We start from the raw sequence: 17,826 nt of genomic DNA on the forward strand, positions 1-17,826 counted from the left end.
TAGTCTTCACACTTGAATGACAAATTGGTCTATAATTAATGCCTCCAGGGCAAGATTCGAGTTTCACCTGCCTTGATGCTTAGAAGTAGCAAAACCCTTCTCAGCCAAGAAAGGAAACTAATATTAGTTGCTAAGGGCCTACTGTGTGCTCATACCCCTTCTATGCCAAGCCACCAGATCCTAAATTGACACAGGTTATGTGGACTCTGTAGGCTCCATTAGCCCTGACTTCTCACTCCTGCATGCTGTACCTCTGGCATAGAATTAACTTGTCTCAGGGTGCCCTCTGTGGGAACTCACACACTTATACTTTGCTGTGTGTTACACAGATGCAGTCAAGTCCATCTTGGACCAGGCACTGTGCCAAGTACTGGGTGGAGACATAGCTGATCTTTACTATATTTACTTATTTAGTGTGTGTAGGGCGTGTGCATATGGAGGTCAGGGGCCAACTTGAGAGACTAGGTTCTTTGCTCTCGCCATGTGGGTCCCCGGGATCGGACTTAGGTCATTAAGCTTGGCGGCCAGTTCTTTTACCCATCCATCTCTTACCATCCAGCATAGCCTATCTCTCTAAGATTTATGTGTGTGTGTGTGTGTGTGTGTGTGTGTGTGTGTGTGTGTGTGTGTGTCTGGAAGGATATGTGAATGCAGGTGCCTGTCGAGGCCAGAAGAGGGTGTCAGACACTGTGAGCCACAGGAACACTCTTAACCTAACCACCTCTCCAGTCCCAAGCATCGTTTTCACCGGGAAGTCTCCCAGAATACCTGCATAAGATCCTACTTTCTTTAAAGCAGACTCTGAGGCTGCGGACGAAGAAAGCAGCTCCGCAATTCCTTGGTCAAACTCCATCCTCTTCACCATTTTTCCCTCTTTTGCTCCACCGGTCCCTTTCCAGCAGCGGACGACCAGGGGAGTCCAGGCCGGATGCCCAGCAGGTGAGGGCGTGGTGGGGGCGTGACCAAGGCCCACCAGCCCCGCCCCAGCCTGCAACGCCCCTCCTCTCCTGGACGACCCCCGCCCCCAGCCCTCAGCGCCCCGCCCCTCCCCGCGCCGGCCGCAGTCTCCGCCCCCTCCGGGCCGGCGCGCGGCTCCCGCCTCCTTCCCTCGGCGCCCGCTCCCGCCTCCCTCCCTTTCCGCTGCCGAGGCGGCGGGAGCCGAGCCCCAGCGGACCGAGCCGCGACCGCAGCGGGCGGCGGGCGCAGAAGGCGACGGCGGCGGCGGGGTGGTCAGGCGACGGCGATGCGGCGGCCGCGCTGAGCCCGCCCGCTCCTGGCGCTGGGGGAACCGGCCGCGCGGACGGCAGCATGCGGGGCGGCGAGGAGCTGGACGGCTTCGAGGGCGAGGCCTCGAGCACCTCCATGATCTCGGGCGCCAGCAGCCCGTACCAGCCCACCACCGAACCGGTGAGCCAGCGCCGCGGGCTGGCCGGCCTGCGCTGCGACCCCGACTACCTGCGCGGCGCGCTCGGCCGCCTCAAGGTCGCCCAAGTGGTAGGTGTCGGGCGAGGCTCCAGGTACGGGCGGGCGGGTCGGCGGCCTAGCCCGCGCCTTCCTCCCCCCCACCCCGCACCCCGCCGCGGGGGGCAGGCCCGGTGGGCCAGAGCCAGGTCCCGGCTGCACGGCCCCGGCCCCGCGCACCCCATACTCCAAGGTCTTAGGGCTGCGGTCCCTGCTCCTCTGGGGACCGCGCCCTCGGCAGGAGCCTGTCTTCTGCAGCTCCGAAGCTTCAGGGGTTCCTGGTATCTGCACACCTGCATCGGGGCCTACCTGTGCCCTCCCTGCTTCATCGACGAGCTTGGTGCGCGGAGCTGGTTATGAGGGCCGTGCCACCGCCTGGCTACTACTGTGCTTAGCAACTTGTGGCAGGTTTTCCGGTTCGTGTAACCCCAGACGGCTCTGTGCTAACAGAGAGGCCGGGGGCTGTGGCACGGTTTCCTCCCTGGCGCCTAGCAGGGTGCCCAGCAGATGGTGGACGCTCAATAAATATTTGTTGAATGGAGGCATGTAACCCAGATGCAGTGGGGGAGTCCAGATCTTCCCATAAAGCCTCCAGTCTTTACAGCGGACGTTTGATCCCTCCTTAGCATCCCGTAGTCCTCCACTCAGCACTGGTTGGGACTGCTCAATTGGTACCCAGAGTTAAGTCACTCTGGTAGGGCGGCCAGTATGGGAGGTGACAGATATGAGGAACTTTCTGTTGGACTGAGGCATACTAGACCACATTTTTCAGAGTCCTCTTATTTTTATTTAATTTAATTTTTTTAGCCTCCAGAGTGTTTGGTTCAGGGGCTTGTGGGTTCTGGTTGTTTTGTGGTTTTGTAGCAGGTCTGTCTGGGTTTTGGTTTATCTCTTTTGTGACCAGGGTATGGCCCAGTTTAGAAAAACCTCTGTACCCCTCCTACTCACTGTCACTGGTAGCCTTCCACTGAGGCCTCAAACTTTATAGACTTCTCAGCCAGACAGAGAAGGCATTTGCACAGAACTATAAAATACGTGCATTTTCTTTCAGGGAGCATTGGCCCTGTTGTTCTTAGCTGAGTGCATGCATTAGCCTTTTTTGGGAGAAATATCGTATGTGGACACCCTTTAAATAAAGGTCCCAGTGTTTGTAGGTTGCAGAATCATAGAGGGTTTTCTCTCTTCTGTGTGGAAGGCTTGGTCTTCTATTTTTTTTTTTAAAGATTTGTTTACTTATTATATATACAGTTTTCTGCCTGCATGTATGTCTGCATACCAGATCTCATCATAGATGGTTGTGAGCCACCATGTGGTTGGGGGGAATTGAACTCAGGACCTCTGGAAGAGCAGCCAGTGCTCTTAACCTCTGAGTCATCTCTCCAGCCCGGCTTGGTCTTCTGATTCATAGTTTTGAAGGGCTTTAATGAGAAATAAGTGGAGCAAGTTATTTCTTTACATTTTTTAAATCAATCTTAATCCAGTAATCAGGAATGTTCTCAAGGATGTTTTGCTTCTGTGTTAGATTTGCTGTTGGCAAAGAGAATATAGGTGTAAGGGTGTATGTAATCTAACTAGCTAATAATGGTTGAATACAGTACAGATAATCAGAAGTGAGTTGAAAAAAAAGGGCAGGGCTGAACTTGGAGCCAGGTGGACTGCAAGGCCTAGTCAAGGACCTTGCTTAGTTTACTCACTAGGCCTTTGAAAGTAAATAGAATTTGCCTCTGGTGAACTCTTGCCCCTCAGAACTGAGATCGAGTGGCTTGTACGGAACGGTGGTTATCAGTTCACTGCCGGACTTTGCCGTCTCCTTGAGCTGGAGCTGGAGCTAGAGCCAGTGGTGTTTACCACTCTGGAAAGGTGTGGTTGCGCGGTAGAATTTGCTTTTCACGTGGAAGGATTAACATCTCTCTTAACTGTCGTGTGTCTACTCTGAAGATTCTGCACTGGCAAGTGAAAGAAAGGCCACTTGAATGATATGGTAGTTTGACGGTCTTGTGCTTCTGAGCCTTGCTAAATGTTAGGGCTTCCTGGGTGATCCACCTTCCCTCAAAATAAATGAAAACAAAACAAAACAAAAAAACTCCAAGAAGCCGGGCAGTGGTAGAGCACGCCTTTAATCCCAGCACTTGGGAGGCAGAGTCAAGCGGATCTCTGTGAGTTCGAGGCCAGCCTGGTCTCCAAAGCGAGTTCCAGGAAAGGCGCAAAGCTACACAGAGAAACCCTGTCTCGAAAAACCAAAAAAACAAAACAAAACAACAAAAAACAACTCCAAGAAATTAAACTTTAAATTTAAACTGGAGAAATAAACAAGAAAATACTAATTCCTTTAATTCAGTAAAATTTGGTTTTTAAAAGTCTTAGTATATTGCTGGGCATGGTGGCACACCCCTTTAATCCCAGCAGAGGCAGATAGATCTCTGAGAGTTAGAGGCCAGCCTGGTCTATAAAGTGAGTTCCAGGAAAGCCAGGCCTGTTACTAAGAGAAACATTGTCTTGAAAAACCAAAAAAAAAAAAGTCTTAGCATTTATAAACATTGTGATGTGAGGCCTAAGGAAACCTGTGGATCCTTGCTTTTCCCACACTGGATCCAGCATTACTACCACCCTAGGCCTCTGCAGAATCAGCTAGTTCAGACCTTCTGAAACTTAATTTTTAACGGGATTCCCCAGGTGATGATCTGCTTGCAATGTTATTGTAGTGTTAGAAACCTCACCCAGGAAGCTGGAGAGATGGCTTGCTAATTAAGATCCATTGCCATTCTTCTAGAGGGCTTGGGTTTAGTTCCCAGCACTCAGGTCTGGTGGCTCACAGCTGCTTGTAACTCTAGCTCTGGGGGATCTGATGCCATCTGGCCTCAGTGCCACGTAAGTGGCATATACTCACACAGACACTCATACACATAAATACAAATTTTCAAATACTTCCAAAAAATGTAGAAAACCTTTAGACTGGTGCTAGCAGTTGTGTCTCTGTTGTAACCAGAAGAGTACTTCCCTTAAATCTCTAAACCCTGCCCCACCCCTTTCTTTAGTAAGAGAATATGAGGGAAAAATGACTAGTTGAGCATTTTAGGAATTGTAAGAATTAAGGAGTTAAAGTAACCTAAGGTGCTTTCTTAGCTGACTCAGAGGCAAATCTGAGTATTTGCATTTCAGGGTTGGGTATTGTAAAATCTTTTACTTGATGGGCAGCATTGTCAGTGTGTAACCCCAAGCCAGTCAACACAGTCAGTGATTGTTTTATTGTACTCTTGAGATGTGTGGGATGTGATGGTAAAACAGACAAAACCAAACCTGGATTTTCACTGAGGCCCAGTGGGAACATAAAGAAACTGTATGTAGCATAGAGCAGCTACATTGACATAGCTTCAACTCCGCTACTGTGCGAGCTTATCAGTCCCAGATCCCACCGTTACCATATGTAGAAAGTCTGGGCCAATTGAGGTTTAATTGGGGCAGACTTGGGTGTCCTCTCTTTTGGAGAGCTGGTCTAAAGACCAGGCTGCAGGGCTCGGGAGATACCTGTCAGTAAAATGCTGGCCTCACAGGCCCGTGGACCTGTGTTTAATCCTTCAGGCCCATGTAAAAAGCTGAGTATGGGGGCTTGTGCTTGTAACCTGAGCACTGGGAAGGCAGAGACAGGCAAATCTCTGGAGCCTGCTGGTCAGTCAGCTTAGTTTAATGGGCAAGCCCCGGCTCTCAGTGAACATTCATGAGGAGGTAAGAGGATGACTATGGCCTCCAGGGATGGAATGGAGATTATCAGGCTTACATATTCAGGTGACAAGCACCTTTACCCACTGACCCATCTCACCGACTCCAGAATCCACCCTTTCTGATAAATGTTGTCAACAAACGTGAAAGAAAAGGGAACTTCATCCTGGAAAAGATGGGACTATGAAAACTCTGTAGCCAACTTCCCACTTAATGGGAAGGAACAAATGCTTTTCCCAAGACGAGGCCTGGGCAGTGATACCTGTGCTTCTTTCCTATCCAACAGCATACCGTAAGCTCTAACTGGTACAAAGGTGGATGGGTGGATGGATGGTGGATGGATGGTAGATGGACGGATGGTGGGGTAGGTGAGTAGGTGGATGGATAGGTGAGAGGATGTGGATGGATGACTGAGTGGATGGATGGATGGATGGATGGATGGGTGTGGATAGATGGATAAATATCTTGCAATATGTAGAAAAGCTAGAATTAATAAGTAAATTAGCAGGGTTATCATATGTAAGATCAACATGTAAAAATAAACCATATTTCTGTATTCTAGCGATAATTTGTTAGAAATTGAAATTTTAAGAAGCCTGGTGTGGTGGCTGATACCTGTAAGTAATCCCAGTATTTGGAGGCTGAGGCGGGAAGGTTACCATGAGTTTGATGCTAGCCTGTGCTGAAGAGTGAAGCTGTCTCAAAGAGAAAAGAAAAATAACCAAACAGTTGCTACCAAATCACTACAAATCACTAGAAAAAGAAATCATAGGTGACCTAAATAAACAGACAGACATGCTGTATCATGGACTGGAAAGCTGTTGTTGTCATGCATCCCAAAAAGCCAGCAAGAGTTTTGTTTTGCTTTTTTGTTTTTTTTTGGGGGGGTGGTTTTTTTTTTTTTTTTTTTTTTGGAGACAGAGTTTCCCTGTGTAGCCCTGGCTATCCTAGAACTTACTCTGTAGACCAGGCTGGCCTGGAAATCAAAGATCTGCCTGCCTCTGCCTCTGCCTCCTGAGCATTGAGATTAAAGGAGTGCACCATCACCTCCCAGCTCAGCAAGAATTTTGTTTGGGGAAAAGCTGAATCTCAAATTAGTGTGGAAAGTCAAGGTGGTTCCAGGATGGTGATAGGAGAGGTGTTTGCTGGGTAGGGTGGGAGGAAGTTTCCTTAGGGAATGGACTTTGTGTCCCTTATCATGCATGAGAATCTTAAAAGTTGCTTTTCATGTCTGGCCACTTTAGATCTGCGAAGCCCTGGGCTCATTGTCACTCCTGTTCTGAACCACTGAACGCTGCTCCCCCAGCCCTAGTTCATACTGGAATCCAATACCTAACGAGATTGTTAAAGAGGCAGAGCCTTAGCAGGGTGAGGTGGTACTCACTCAATCTCAGCACTCGGGAGGCTGAGGCAAGAGGGTAAGGAATTTGAGGATAGCCTGGGCTTAAAAAAAAAAAAAAAATTATGGTTTGGGAAATCCTGAGTGCTTAGTCCTTAGTGTTATACCATTGTAAGAAAGATCAAGGTTGCTTCCTCCGTTATATATGTGTGCACAGAAGGTGCCAACTGTAAGAAAAAGGCTCTCTCTGGAAACAAAATCTGCTAATACCTTGGTCTTGGACTTTGCTGCTTCCAGAGCAGTAAGCAATACATTTTATTATTTATATCTTAGCCAGTCTGGGGTACTTTGTTATAGTAGTGTGGTTAGACCAAGACAGCTATATCTCTGACCTTTCTTTCTCTGAGTTAGAGAAATGGGTGGCTGAGTCCTTGAGTGGCAGGGAGAGGTTCCTCAGAAACCACTTAAAAAAGCAAAACCCAAACCTGGGTGTGGTGGTACACACTGCTAATCCCAGCACTTAGGTGTCTCATTCGTGGGGCTCCCTGACTAGCCAGCCTAATCTGCAAGTTTCAGGCCAGTGAGAGACCCTGTCTCAGAAAATACGTGGACAGTGCTGGAAGAATGACACCCCAAGTTGACTTCTGGCCTCCACACACAAATGTACACATGTGCACGCACTTCTGCACATATACGTGCAACTGTCTGCATATACCTGCACATAAATATTTTAAAAATATCTTTTAAAATAACAGCTCTACCTTAGTGCAGATTAATTTTAAAGCTAACATATCAGCCACATAATCTGTAATTCCTCCCTTTACTGTCCTTTGCAATTTGGAGGCCCTTGGCAAAAATGACTTGAATGAACACTTGAACAAACTTGAAGCTTATATATTTTTTTCATTACATTTTCTTGCAAGGCATGGTGTAGCATGCCTTTACTCCTAGCACTCAGGAGGCAGAGGCAGACAGATCTCTGAGTTTGAGGCCAGCCTGGTCTACATATCAAGTTCTAGGCTGGCCAGGGCTACCACAACAAAATACATTTTCCTATTTAAAAAACAAAAAACAAAAGAGAAGCATCTGATTTTTATAGCTGATACTACTCAAGCTAATGGAAAACTTCTATTTGAAAGGAATCTTATCTTCAATAAATTTTATTTATTAAACTGCTAACTTTGTAACTTTATTTTATTTTAGTGATTTGTTTTTTTTGGTGCTGGGACTAAAGGTATTCACCACCATGCCCAGCAAATGCTGTAACTTTAAAGGAAATTAGGAAAAAAAAATCATCTTAGTGTGACAGACTCAAATGGACAGAATCTTGAAAATTTCGAGTTCGTGAGAGCGTGTGTGTGTGTGTGTGTGTGTGTGTGTGTGTGTGTGTGCGCGCGCGCGCGCGCGCGCGCGCTAGAGGCTGATGCTAGTGACTTCTTTGATCACTAACCATTTTATATATATTGAGGCAAGGTCTCTCATTGAACCTAGACTCGCCAGTATGACTAGTCTAGTTAGAGAGTTTGCTCTGGGATCCCCTCTCCTTCCTTTTTTAATGCAGGGATTACAGGGGATTGCCCCGCCCACCTGGCATTACATGGTAGGTAAGAACTCTATCCTGAGCTACACCACTGCTCTAACTGGCCTGTACATGTTCAGGAGCCAAAATCTAGTCCTCACACTTGTGTGGCCAACGTTTTACCCACTGAACCAACTTCCCCATTCTGGAATTTCTGTTTTTGAAAGGTTGTGTAAATACTTCTGTACAAAGGCCATAGTACTGGGGTCTAGGTTTTTGTTGTTGTTGTTTGCTTGTTAGTATGGCCACGTCGGTAAATGTCCTCATGAGTAGCTTGGGTGCTTCTTTGAGTTGTTACTGGTTTTTGTTATTGTTAAATTTCCAGGGGTTCAGTTAGTACTTCGAAGGACAATCTTCTCACATTTCCTTTTTTCCCCCATAGGGCCTTTTATTTTTATTTTATTATTTGTTTAATCCCATCTAACTCAAGCTGTCCTTGAATTCACTATGTGGCCAGGGCTGGCCTTGAGCTGCTGAGCCTCCTGCCTCTACTTCCCGAGAGGGATAAGCCTAGCTCACAGGGAAGGCTTTAACTGTTAACCCTGCCCTGGTCCATAGTCCATGGTTTCCCTCTGAGCAGGCGGCTCAGGCCAGGGTGGCCAGCTCTGAGCCTCTCTCTGTGGCCTTTCCTTGGTGTCCTTTCTGAACTGGCTGGGATCCTCAAGGCTGGGGTGCCCTGCTCCTACCTCTAGCGCAGGTTCCCCCAGCTTGGCACAGTGCCGGCTTCTAGGGTCCGTGCCTGCTTACTTCCTGTAGCAAATGAGCCCTTCACACCAGCAGGCTGGGGCTGAGTGAGCCTCTATCCCCAATCCTTGATCCCCTGTCGGGCTCTGACCTTCCCTGGCCCTCCTCTCACTGTAAACATCACAGAAAACAGACTTGTTTAACTTGCCCCATAACTTATTCGAGGTCTCTGTGTGCCCCTGGTCTCTCTCCACTGTGCTTATCCACACTACAGAGACTGGCAGTGTGAGCTCTCTAAGTCCTTAGGGCATCCATCCCTTGGGTTATCAGGCCCAGTCAATTCTTTCCTGACAGCCCTGGAGGAACTGTGTTCCTAACTAGAAATTGGGACTCATCAACAATTCTCAGAGTCCCAGGAGGAGAAACAAAGGTGGGGTTTGTGTGTACCTCCCTGAATCCCAGGTGCTTCTCCCTTCTCAGACGACTGCTGTTACATGGTTAGAGTATGTCCCCCACGTTCATGTTGTGGCTTTCATTCAGTGCCAGAGTGTGGGGAGATGGAGTCTGGTGGGAAGGCTTTGGATCCTGGATGCAGAACACCATGAATGGATGTTTGCTTCTTTCCTGTACTCTGCTCAAGGACTGGATTAGTTTCTATAAGAATGGGTTGTTACAAAGACAGGTTGCCACCCGCCCCCTCTGGCATGCTCTCTCTCCTACACAAGCCTGCTTACCCCTCTTCCTACTAGGACTGTAGCATAAGGCTCTCACCAATGAGGGATTGAAGTCAGAAGAGGGAGGGGAATGATCAGTAATTATATTTCAAGTCTAGTATAATATAAACCAAAGCATAATAAGATACAATTCTTTCCTTTGACTGGAGTTTTCTACAACTGATTATTTTGTGTTGATCTGGAGCCTTGGTTACCTTTTCATTGTTGACGTGGAGGTGCTGGGGGTGGAGTAGAGGGCCTCAAGTGAGCTGGACAAGCACACTGTACCACTGGGCTATATTCCTGTCCTTCACTTCCATGTTGAAGAGCTTTCTCCTACTGTAGCCTTGGCATTTGGGTTTATTACTCTGCCCTTACTCCCTTTGGGAAAATGCCCTCTTGGCTCTGTTCTTCAGGTTATTGCTTGAGAGCCCTTCTCTGACCTCCCATTCCCTGGAGAACAGCCCCACACTGCCCCCTCACCCTGCTTAAATCTTTGTCAGCCCCAGGGGAGTAATTTTTTGTTTTAAGTTTTTTGCTGTATCCCTGGTGCCTGGCGCATCATGAGACACTGAATAAGCAGATGAATATATATATATCTGTGTGATGGAAGAGAAAAAATACGGATTATTACTCAGCATAGTTTATAAGGTCAAGGTATTTAAAAACAAGGAACTTGTAACGGGATATTAATGTGTATTTATAAATAAACTGCCAGGCTTTGCTTTGAGTGGAAAATGTTGGGGAGAAAGTATGGAAATAAAGTGGTATTGTGATGATTTTTCTTTCTTAAACTTTTTTTTATAAAGAGCGTCTACTGCTCCTGAGAAACAGAAGCTTTTGCTTAGAAGACAGATTTTTTGTAAAAGTTGGGGAAACCATAGGAACCTTTGCCAAGCTGTTTGCTTAGAGAAGTGTAAAATGAAAACCAGGGATCCTGTAATTATTATTGGACTTCTTTGCTTTCTGATAACTGTTTAGAAAGGGAGTTGCTCCTATCTGCCGAGCTGGGGTCCTCTGGTACCCCTCAGGGTCGAGAGGATGCCTGCAGCCAAGAGTTAGGCTAAAGCCCTGGTGTCTCGTAGACAACCTGATTAAAAGCAAAGAACAGCAGCTCCAGGAGCCTGGGGAGGGTCACAGGCCGTGATGTAGTCCAGAAGTTGTCTCTGGAGGCTGGAGGTGTGGCTCGGTGGTAGAGTGCTTGCCTACCATGAGCAGGACCCTGGCTCCATCCATCCTCAATAACACATAAAGAGGCACAAACACAGGCAGGCACATGTCCTTCACAGATTTGAAAGAACTGCTGCGTTTGGGAATTAGTTGAGTTAACAAACACCTAAGGTTGTCAGAGTTTCGTCAGACCGACTAGTTCTGGGCGATTTCTTTGCTGCCACTGCAGTTTGATGATGGAGCGCAATGGAAGTCTTCATTTTTGTGGTTTCCCATTGATTCCAGCGCAGCTATGAAAAACAGTGTAAGGCTCAAAGATTTCAGTGCCAGTGGGAAAGAAAGAAGGGAAGCCAAACCTGAGCTCTTCTTGCAGAAACTCCTTCAGCTGTGCACGCCCAGGGGTTTGTGAGTATGTATAACTTGAGATTCAGACCTGTCTGCCTAACTTCAGAGCAGGTCAAAATCAGTAAGTAGCTGTGTGGGCTGGCAGGGGCAGCTCAGGAAACGTGCTTGTCACACAAGCTTGGTGGCCTGAGTTCAGTCTTAGGGTCCCACTGGGAAAGGAGAGGCTCAAATTCTGAAAGCCATCCTATGACTTCCAGGATGAGAGTCGTGGCAGATGCAAGCATCCCTTACACATAACACATACACATATATACACACAGAGAAAGTAACAACAAACAAAATAACTTAAAAGAATTATGACACATCTGCTCTTGTGGGTACTGGAGGTCAAACTTGGGCCTCATGCATGCTGGGTAAATGCTTTACTGTTGAGGTCCATCTCCCAATATCTGTGCCTTCTTTTTTTGGGGGTGGTGGTGGTGGTGTTGAGACAGACCGTGTAGTATTGGTGCCTGTCCTGGATCTCGCTCTGTAGACCGGGCTGGCCTCGAACTCACAGAGATCTGCCTGGCTCGGCCTCCTGAGTTCTGGGATTAAAGATTGTTAGTTTTAAAGGATTTTTTAAAAAGATGGTTATTACAAAATATAAGCAGTTTTATTAGTGATGAAACCAATAAAATGTTAGAAATTGTTCAAGGGAAAATTCAAAGATCATTACTTCCCATTCCTTCTTCCTGAATTTCAAATGGTCAGCTCTTTTAACAATGAGAGCAACACATCTTCACAGTGTACAAAAGGATTATTCCACAACAGCAGATAACCACTCTGGCTTTTTGTCCCCCAGACAGAAATTATTTTCAGTTCAACAGATTAGTTATGGACAATTTAACTAGTTGTAAAGTAGCTCAGAGACATGAAATATGCAAGTTCCGTAGAATCAGGTAATTGAGTTTAGAAACTCAGTTCTGACAAGATCTAGTTTCCCATTGAAACTACTTAGTAACTTTTCACTCCATTTCAGAATTGTTCAGTTTATCCTGGGATGACTACTCTGAAGGGGGCTATGAGGGCTAGATTGTTACCAATACTTACTAGGCCCTTCTGACTCCATCTATCCCTTGCCCCTTTCCTCCAGCCTGAAGCATCATCCCTACATAGCTTGAGTGCTGGACAAGCATCCTTCATGGTCTCAAGCTCCCCACTGTAGATTTTCTGTCTATCCCTAGTCCCTTTAGTTCAGAAACGTTAGATTCTTACTGCCTGTACTCAGGACTATGCCCTTAGAGCCTTAGCCTGGCCTTGTTGGACCTGAGTGACCTGAGTGAGATCTGAACAGTCCAGGTGAGAGGGTTACCTGCCACCAAAGGCCGAACAGAAGATGAGGAGCCTGGCACTTAGCTGTGGGCAGTACTTGGTAAATATTAGCCATTATTGTGAACACCATGGGTCCTGCCTCATCTGACCCAGTTCTGACCCAGCTTCTTTTCCTTTCAAGTTCCCTCCATAGAACTCCACCTCAGCCTGGCCGGAAGGCCCTCGTTCCACTTCAGAAGCTTCAGTAACACACTGCTGCTGCATGACCCCCAGCCCTAGCCTGTCGGCCTGCAGCTGAACGGACTGGGGCGAGGCAGGGACCTGTGTCCTCATTTCTGGCAGCTGTTCCGGCCTAGCCTTCCCTCCCTGGTTTTTCTTTGCTTGACTGATGACCTACCTGTATATTGTGACGTCCTGTGATAAAGCACTGCCTGAACTGTATGTTTCTCTTTCTCGCTGGTCTGGGCTTTCTGAATGTGTTTGGTTAATAAGGTGTACCTATAGTTTGTTGATAAGTTACACACATCTCCATGGCAGAGGTACCTTTTTTTTTTTTCCTGTTCGTTGTCCATATTGGAGAACTCCTGACTGCTAAGCAAGTGTCACCAGCTCATCCAAGTTCAGTCTTCTGGCTTGCTGAAGTTTGGAAAAGTCCCAATTCCAGAAAGAAAAGATTTATCTGATTCATGTTGACCATGAGAGCACTCACTGGTAACATAGGTTCGAGGTGACTCTACAGTTAGAATTTCAGTCACAGGAGCAGCTTGTGTGTGTGTGCCTTCCTGTGTGTGTTTACAGGTAAGGAACCTGGCTTTTGGAAAAACCACATTCTTTCCTCTTGCCAGATATGAGAACGTTGGGTGAATTTTGGTAGGGGCCTTGCATATGCAAGGCCTGTGCTGGACCACCATGTGCTATACCTCCCAGCCTCCTTCTTGTCTTTACTATCCATTAAATGCTCGTGGGGAAGGCTGATGGACTATGAAGGGCCCTGGGCAATTTCTAGCGTAGTAGCTTAGGAAGCACCGTATATGAGAAGTCAAGTCTTACGTGTGATGTTGTTTAAAGGGCTGGTGTTGAACCATCCCAGGCTGACTGCCTGAATGAATGTCTTAGAACAGGCAGCTGGGAGGCCTATAGTAACTCCTTGGGGTTGGTAGGTAGAATTTTGCCTTTTAGGTTTTTTTTTTTTTTTTAACTTCTATGCTAGTAAAGCAAAAACATACTATTGAGGCACAAAACATCTATAGTCTTCATAGAACATGGCTGTGGAACTGAAGCTAGGGAAATGAATGAATTGTTGCCCATGGCAGTGTGTGAGTCCTGAAGTGTGGCATGGTGGGCTGGTGAGGAGGTTTCGGGAACACATAGCTAGGCAGGTCCTACACGTGTCCCGTGTGTGGGCTTCACCACCTTCACTACATGTCTGAGAAAGCCTCTGCTGTTGGTCTGGACTTTGGAGGCCCAAGAGCTGCCAAGCTAGGAGCCCACACACACACACACACACACAAAAATTGCCAGGAAGTCCCAAGGGAGTCCACAGGACCAGGGGTTTGTCAAAACATCTGTGTTCCATAGGTAGCTTGCAGGGTTTTTGTTTTGTTTTAAAATGACCAGATCAGTATAGCTGAAGAGTTTTTTTAAAAAAGAAAGAAAAGAAAAGCTAGCTGTTTACAGTTACTGTCTTAGTAGAACATCTAGACCTGACAAAGACAGAATTTAGCCCGACTGGTTCAGTTGTCTTGTTCTCAACATCAGCTATTGCTTACGATGGGCAGGTTGTGTACTACGTGGTTGGTTTGCCTGAGGATGAAGGGAGGCTGAAGTACAGTTGGCATGCTCTGGTTGCCCAGCCACAGGCCTGGCACTAGCAGCATCTGCTGGGAGGAAAGGCGGCCTGTTGTCCAGAAGGGATATGTTTTTATTTGTTTATTTCTTCTGAGACAGAGTCTCCCTGTATAGCTCAGGCTGGCCCCAAATTCTCAGTACTCCCTGCCTCAGCATCTTGAGTGTTGGGATTACAGTCGTGCCCCACCATGCCTGCCTTCCCCATCTGTTTGCTGTTGGCTTAGAGCTTCTGTGGGGAGCACTGATGTCTGCCCCGCGCCCCCCCCCCCCCCCCCCCCCGCCTTTAGAGCTGGGGATTGACTCATCAAGCATTCTACCAACAGCTTGTTTCTTTTTCTTTCAGTAGCTCTGTCTTATCTAATAGGGAAATTTATTTTACTGACACAGCTTGGGCATGACGTTAAGTCAGATAGGAAAGTAAGTTCTCAACTAAGCAAAGATGTAAACTGTAGGTATCTTCCAGACATACTATTTAAAACAGATTTATTTTGAATTAATAAACATGTAGCACCTTGCAGCATTGTCTTTGCTGTATGCAGGGAACAGTGTGTTCGGTACCACATGAGTGACTAAATGCGTACAAGCAAACAAGTAACTGACTTGCTGACTTATTTTAACAAGTGCTCCTGTTTGTTGAAATGAAAAACTTTCAGTAACACCCACCCCCTTTTGAGGCAGGTTATATCAGTGGTTCTCCACCTTCCTAATGCTACTACCCTTTAATATAGCTCCTCATGTTGTGGTGACCTCCAACCATAAAATTATTTTTGTTGTTACTTCATAACTATAATTTTGCTATGAATCATAAGGCAAGTATCTGTATTTTCTGATGGTCTTAGGTGATCCCCATGCAAAGGTCATTGGACCCCCATGTTGAGAAGCACTGCTCTATACAATCCTGGAGCTTGCTCTGTGACCAGGCTGGCCTTGCCTCCCTGTCTTTCTGCCTCTCTCTGCCTCTTTCTCTCAAGTGCTGGGATTAAAGGTATGCTCTCAGTTCCCCTTAAAACTGAAGTTGTGAGGTGAGGTGTAGCTCAATGGTAGAGCTCTTGACTAACATGTACTGGGTTCAGTGCTTGCTGCCCTCTCCAAAAAAAAAAAAAAAAAAAAAAATCTCTTAAGTTATCAGAACATCCATTGAACAGTCAATGATATGTGATAGGAAGTAGAGATGGGTGTAGACAAATGATAGAATTTCCACCTGAGTGTGTGTCAGGGGCCCCTTCCTCCCTCCCTTCCTGCCCTGTACTCCTCTATTGCTATGTTTCCTAGGCTGGCCTCAGACACCTGGACTCAAGCACTCCTTCCCTTTCAGCCTCCCACTTAGCTAGGGTCACGGTTTCACCACTGCTCATACCTTTGTGGGTTGCCAGGAGGCTTTGGGGTTACACTGTGTGGAGCTGACCTGTGTTGTCCAGGTACATGCTTGTTGGCTACAGGCTTCATTGATAAATAGGCTCTGGAGAATACATTCGAAGGGTCTCTTGAATCTGCTTCATTCTTTCTATAGGACTGTTTTTCTCTCTGACTGCCTGGTCAAGAGCAGCATGTGACCCCTGAGTTCCAATGGCCCCTATCTCTCTTCAGCACACCAGACGGTACGTTTGATGGAAGTCTCAGCTCTGCCCAACTTCGTTCTGGCCCCACTTTAGCCTGAGGCCAGCCAGATACTTCATTCGCTGCCAATCTGGCCAGTTTATGGAGGGCACCCGTCCGTCAGGCTTGTCTGGTAGAGGCTTCTGAGCACTGACTGCCTTGGACTGAGAATTTAGGGGCAATACTGATGTGGGGATAAGGGCTTGTGCCACTGTGGTGGTACTGACTATTGACGATAGCTGGGGGCGGGCTGCCATCAGCCTGAAAGCATCTCCTGAGAGAGTGATAGGATTGAGGGAAGGTGCAGACCACTGCAGAGGAAGGTATTATTCTCAGGAAGGTGCCAGTTCCTGTGTAGTTCTGTCAAGCCAAGGAACCCAGCAGGGGAGAATACTAGGGTTGGTTTTTATTTTATTTTATTGGTGTTTTGCTTGTATGTATGTCTGTGTGAGAGTGTTGGATCCTGGAGTTACAGACAGTTATGAGCTGCCATGTGGGTGCTGGAATTAAACCCAGGTCCCCTGGAAGAGCAGTCAGTCCTCTTAACCACTGAGCCCATGCTGTATTTTCAGTGAGTGGAATGAACTGCAGCGGGGAGTCTGGGAAACCTTGCTGCCTTGGCTTATTTGCAGAAGGAGCCCAGTCTTGCTTGAATGCTGTATTAAGAGGCCCATGGAGCCAAGCACATTTGCCGCATGAGGTTTTGGTACTCAGTTCAGGGCAGTGCTCAGAGTGTGTCCTGATCTCATGTGTGTTTCCTATCTTATAGTAGCACAACTCAAACAACTCTGAAGGGTCAGAGGAGTTGTAAAGGAATGGTTAAGAAGAGTTTAAGCATTCCATTTTTTGAACTGTATCAGTAATGTATTGTGGTAGGTGATGCATTTTAAAGGTTTGTCTCTGGCTGTCTGCCAGACCCCATGCTAACCTGCTCTTGGTGGTTAAATCCCAACAAGCATGAGACTGTGTCTGTTTTAGAGCTGGCTGGGTCAAGTTAGAGGCGCCTGGCCAGCCTGGGTTGTGGGCCTACCCCGTTGTATGTAAGTCCTTGGGGCTCAGGGTCCTGAGCATGACATGGTATGTGAAGAGCACTCTGTAGTCACTTCTTTTGGGGGTGCTGGGATAATGACCAGCTCCAGAAGGGGTGAGTGGGGGGGGGGTCTGCTGAAGCTGCATTGCTCTCTGTCACTGCCTTGCTGCTGCTGTCTTCCCACACAGCTCTCCGGTTTCCTGCTTCCTGGCTCTTGCTGGCCACCTGCCTCCCCTCTGGCCACCTTTGCTGCTTTCCTGATTGCTTGTCTCTGCGTTCGAGACTCCCCAGGCTATGTTTGAAGCTGCTCCAGTTCCTCCTGTTGCTCCAGCTTCACATCTGGTGGAGTGTTTTGGGGAATCTGGGGCTGCACAGGGCTTACAAAGCTCCTTTATGTCAGGGACCTCAGAGTTGAACACGTTTGTATTAGGAGTAGCACACTTGTAACTCGTCTATAAACTACAGAATAGGGAAACAACCTCTTATAATATTTATGCCTTAAAAAAATCGGGCTATTGTAGAAAAATAAATTAAAAAAAATTGCCAGCTTTCTCAGCTCTCGAGGATGTCCTCCTCAGATAATTGGGTGTATGTTGTGTTAGCCTTATTCCAGAGGGCAGCTTACTGGGATGGGATACTATGGATGCTGTTTCATAACTTATCCTTGGATATGACACAGTCTGAAAGTAGATCCACATTATTTCTCTTAAGACCTTTCCATGAAGATGTCTAGGGAGATGGCTCTGTGGGTACTATACCTGCTGTGAAAGAGTGAGACCCAAGTGCAGCTCTTCAGCTGCCAGGTGCAGCAGCACACTCTGGAACTCTGGTCCTAGGGGAGTGGGGGCAGAGACAGGTGAATTACTAGAGCTCATTGGCCATCCAGTCGAGCTGAATTGATGAGAGACCCTTTCTCAAAAAATACAGGTGAAGGGTGATCGAGGAAAGACACTAGATGCAGATCCCTGACCTCCACATGGACTGACCACACATGCACTCATACATGTACATGCACCCACACAAACACATC

General features: G+C 47.2%; 1 protein-coding gene across 1 annotated transcript in view; it reads left to right on the plus strand.

Moving 5' to 3' along the window:
- Positions 1 to 1,250: 1,250 nt before the first annotated feature.
- The window catches only part of Cmtm4 (CKLF like MARVEL transmembrane domain containing 4), a 43,380-nt gene continuing 26,804 nt past the window's right edge, over positions 1,251 to 17,826 (plus strand). Inside the window, exon 1 of the mRNA XM_059264237.1 lies at positions 1,251 to 1,494. Within this exon, the coding sequence (XP_059120220.1) occupies positions 1,309 to 1,494 (186 nt within the window). The 5' untranslated portion in view covers positions 1,251 to 1,308. The remainder of the gene's footprint in view (positions 1,495 to 17,826) is intronic.

This window comes from Peromyscus eremicus, chromosome 5 (assembly GCF_949786415.1).
Source record: "Peromyscus eremicus chromosome 5, PerEre_H2_v1, whole genome shotgun sequence".
Classification (NCBI taxonomy): Eukaryota; Metazoa; Chordata; class Mammalia; order Rodentia; family Cricetidae; genus Peromyscus; species Peromyscus eremicus.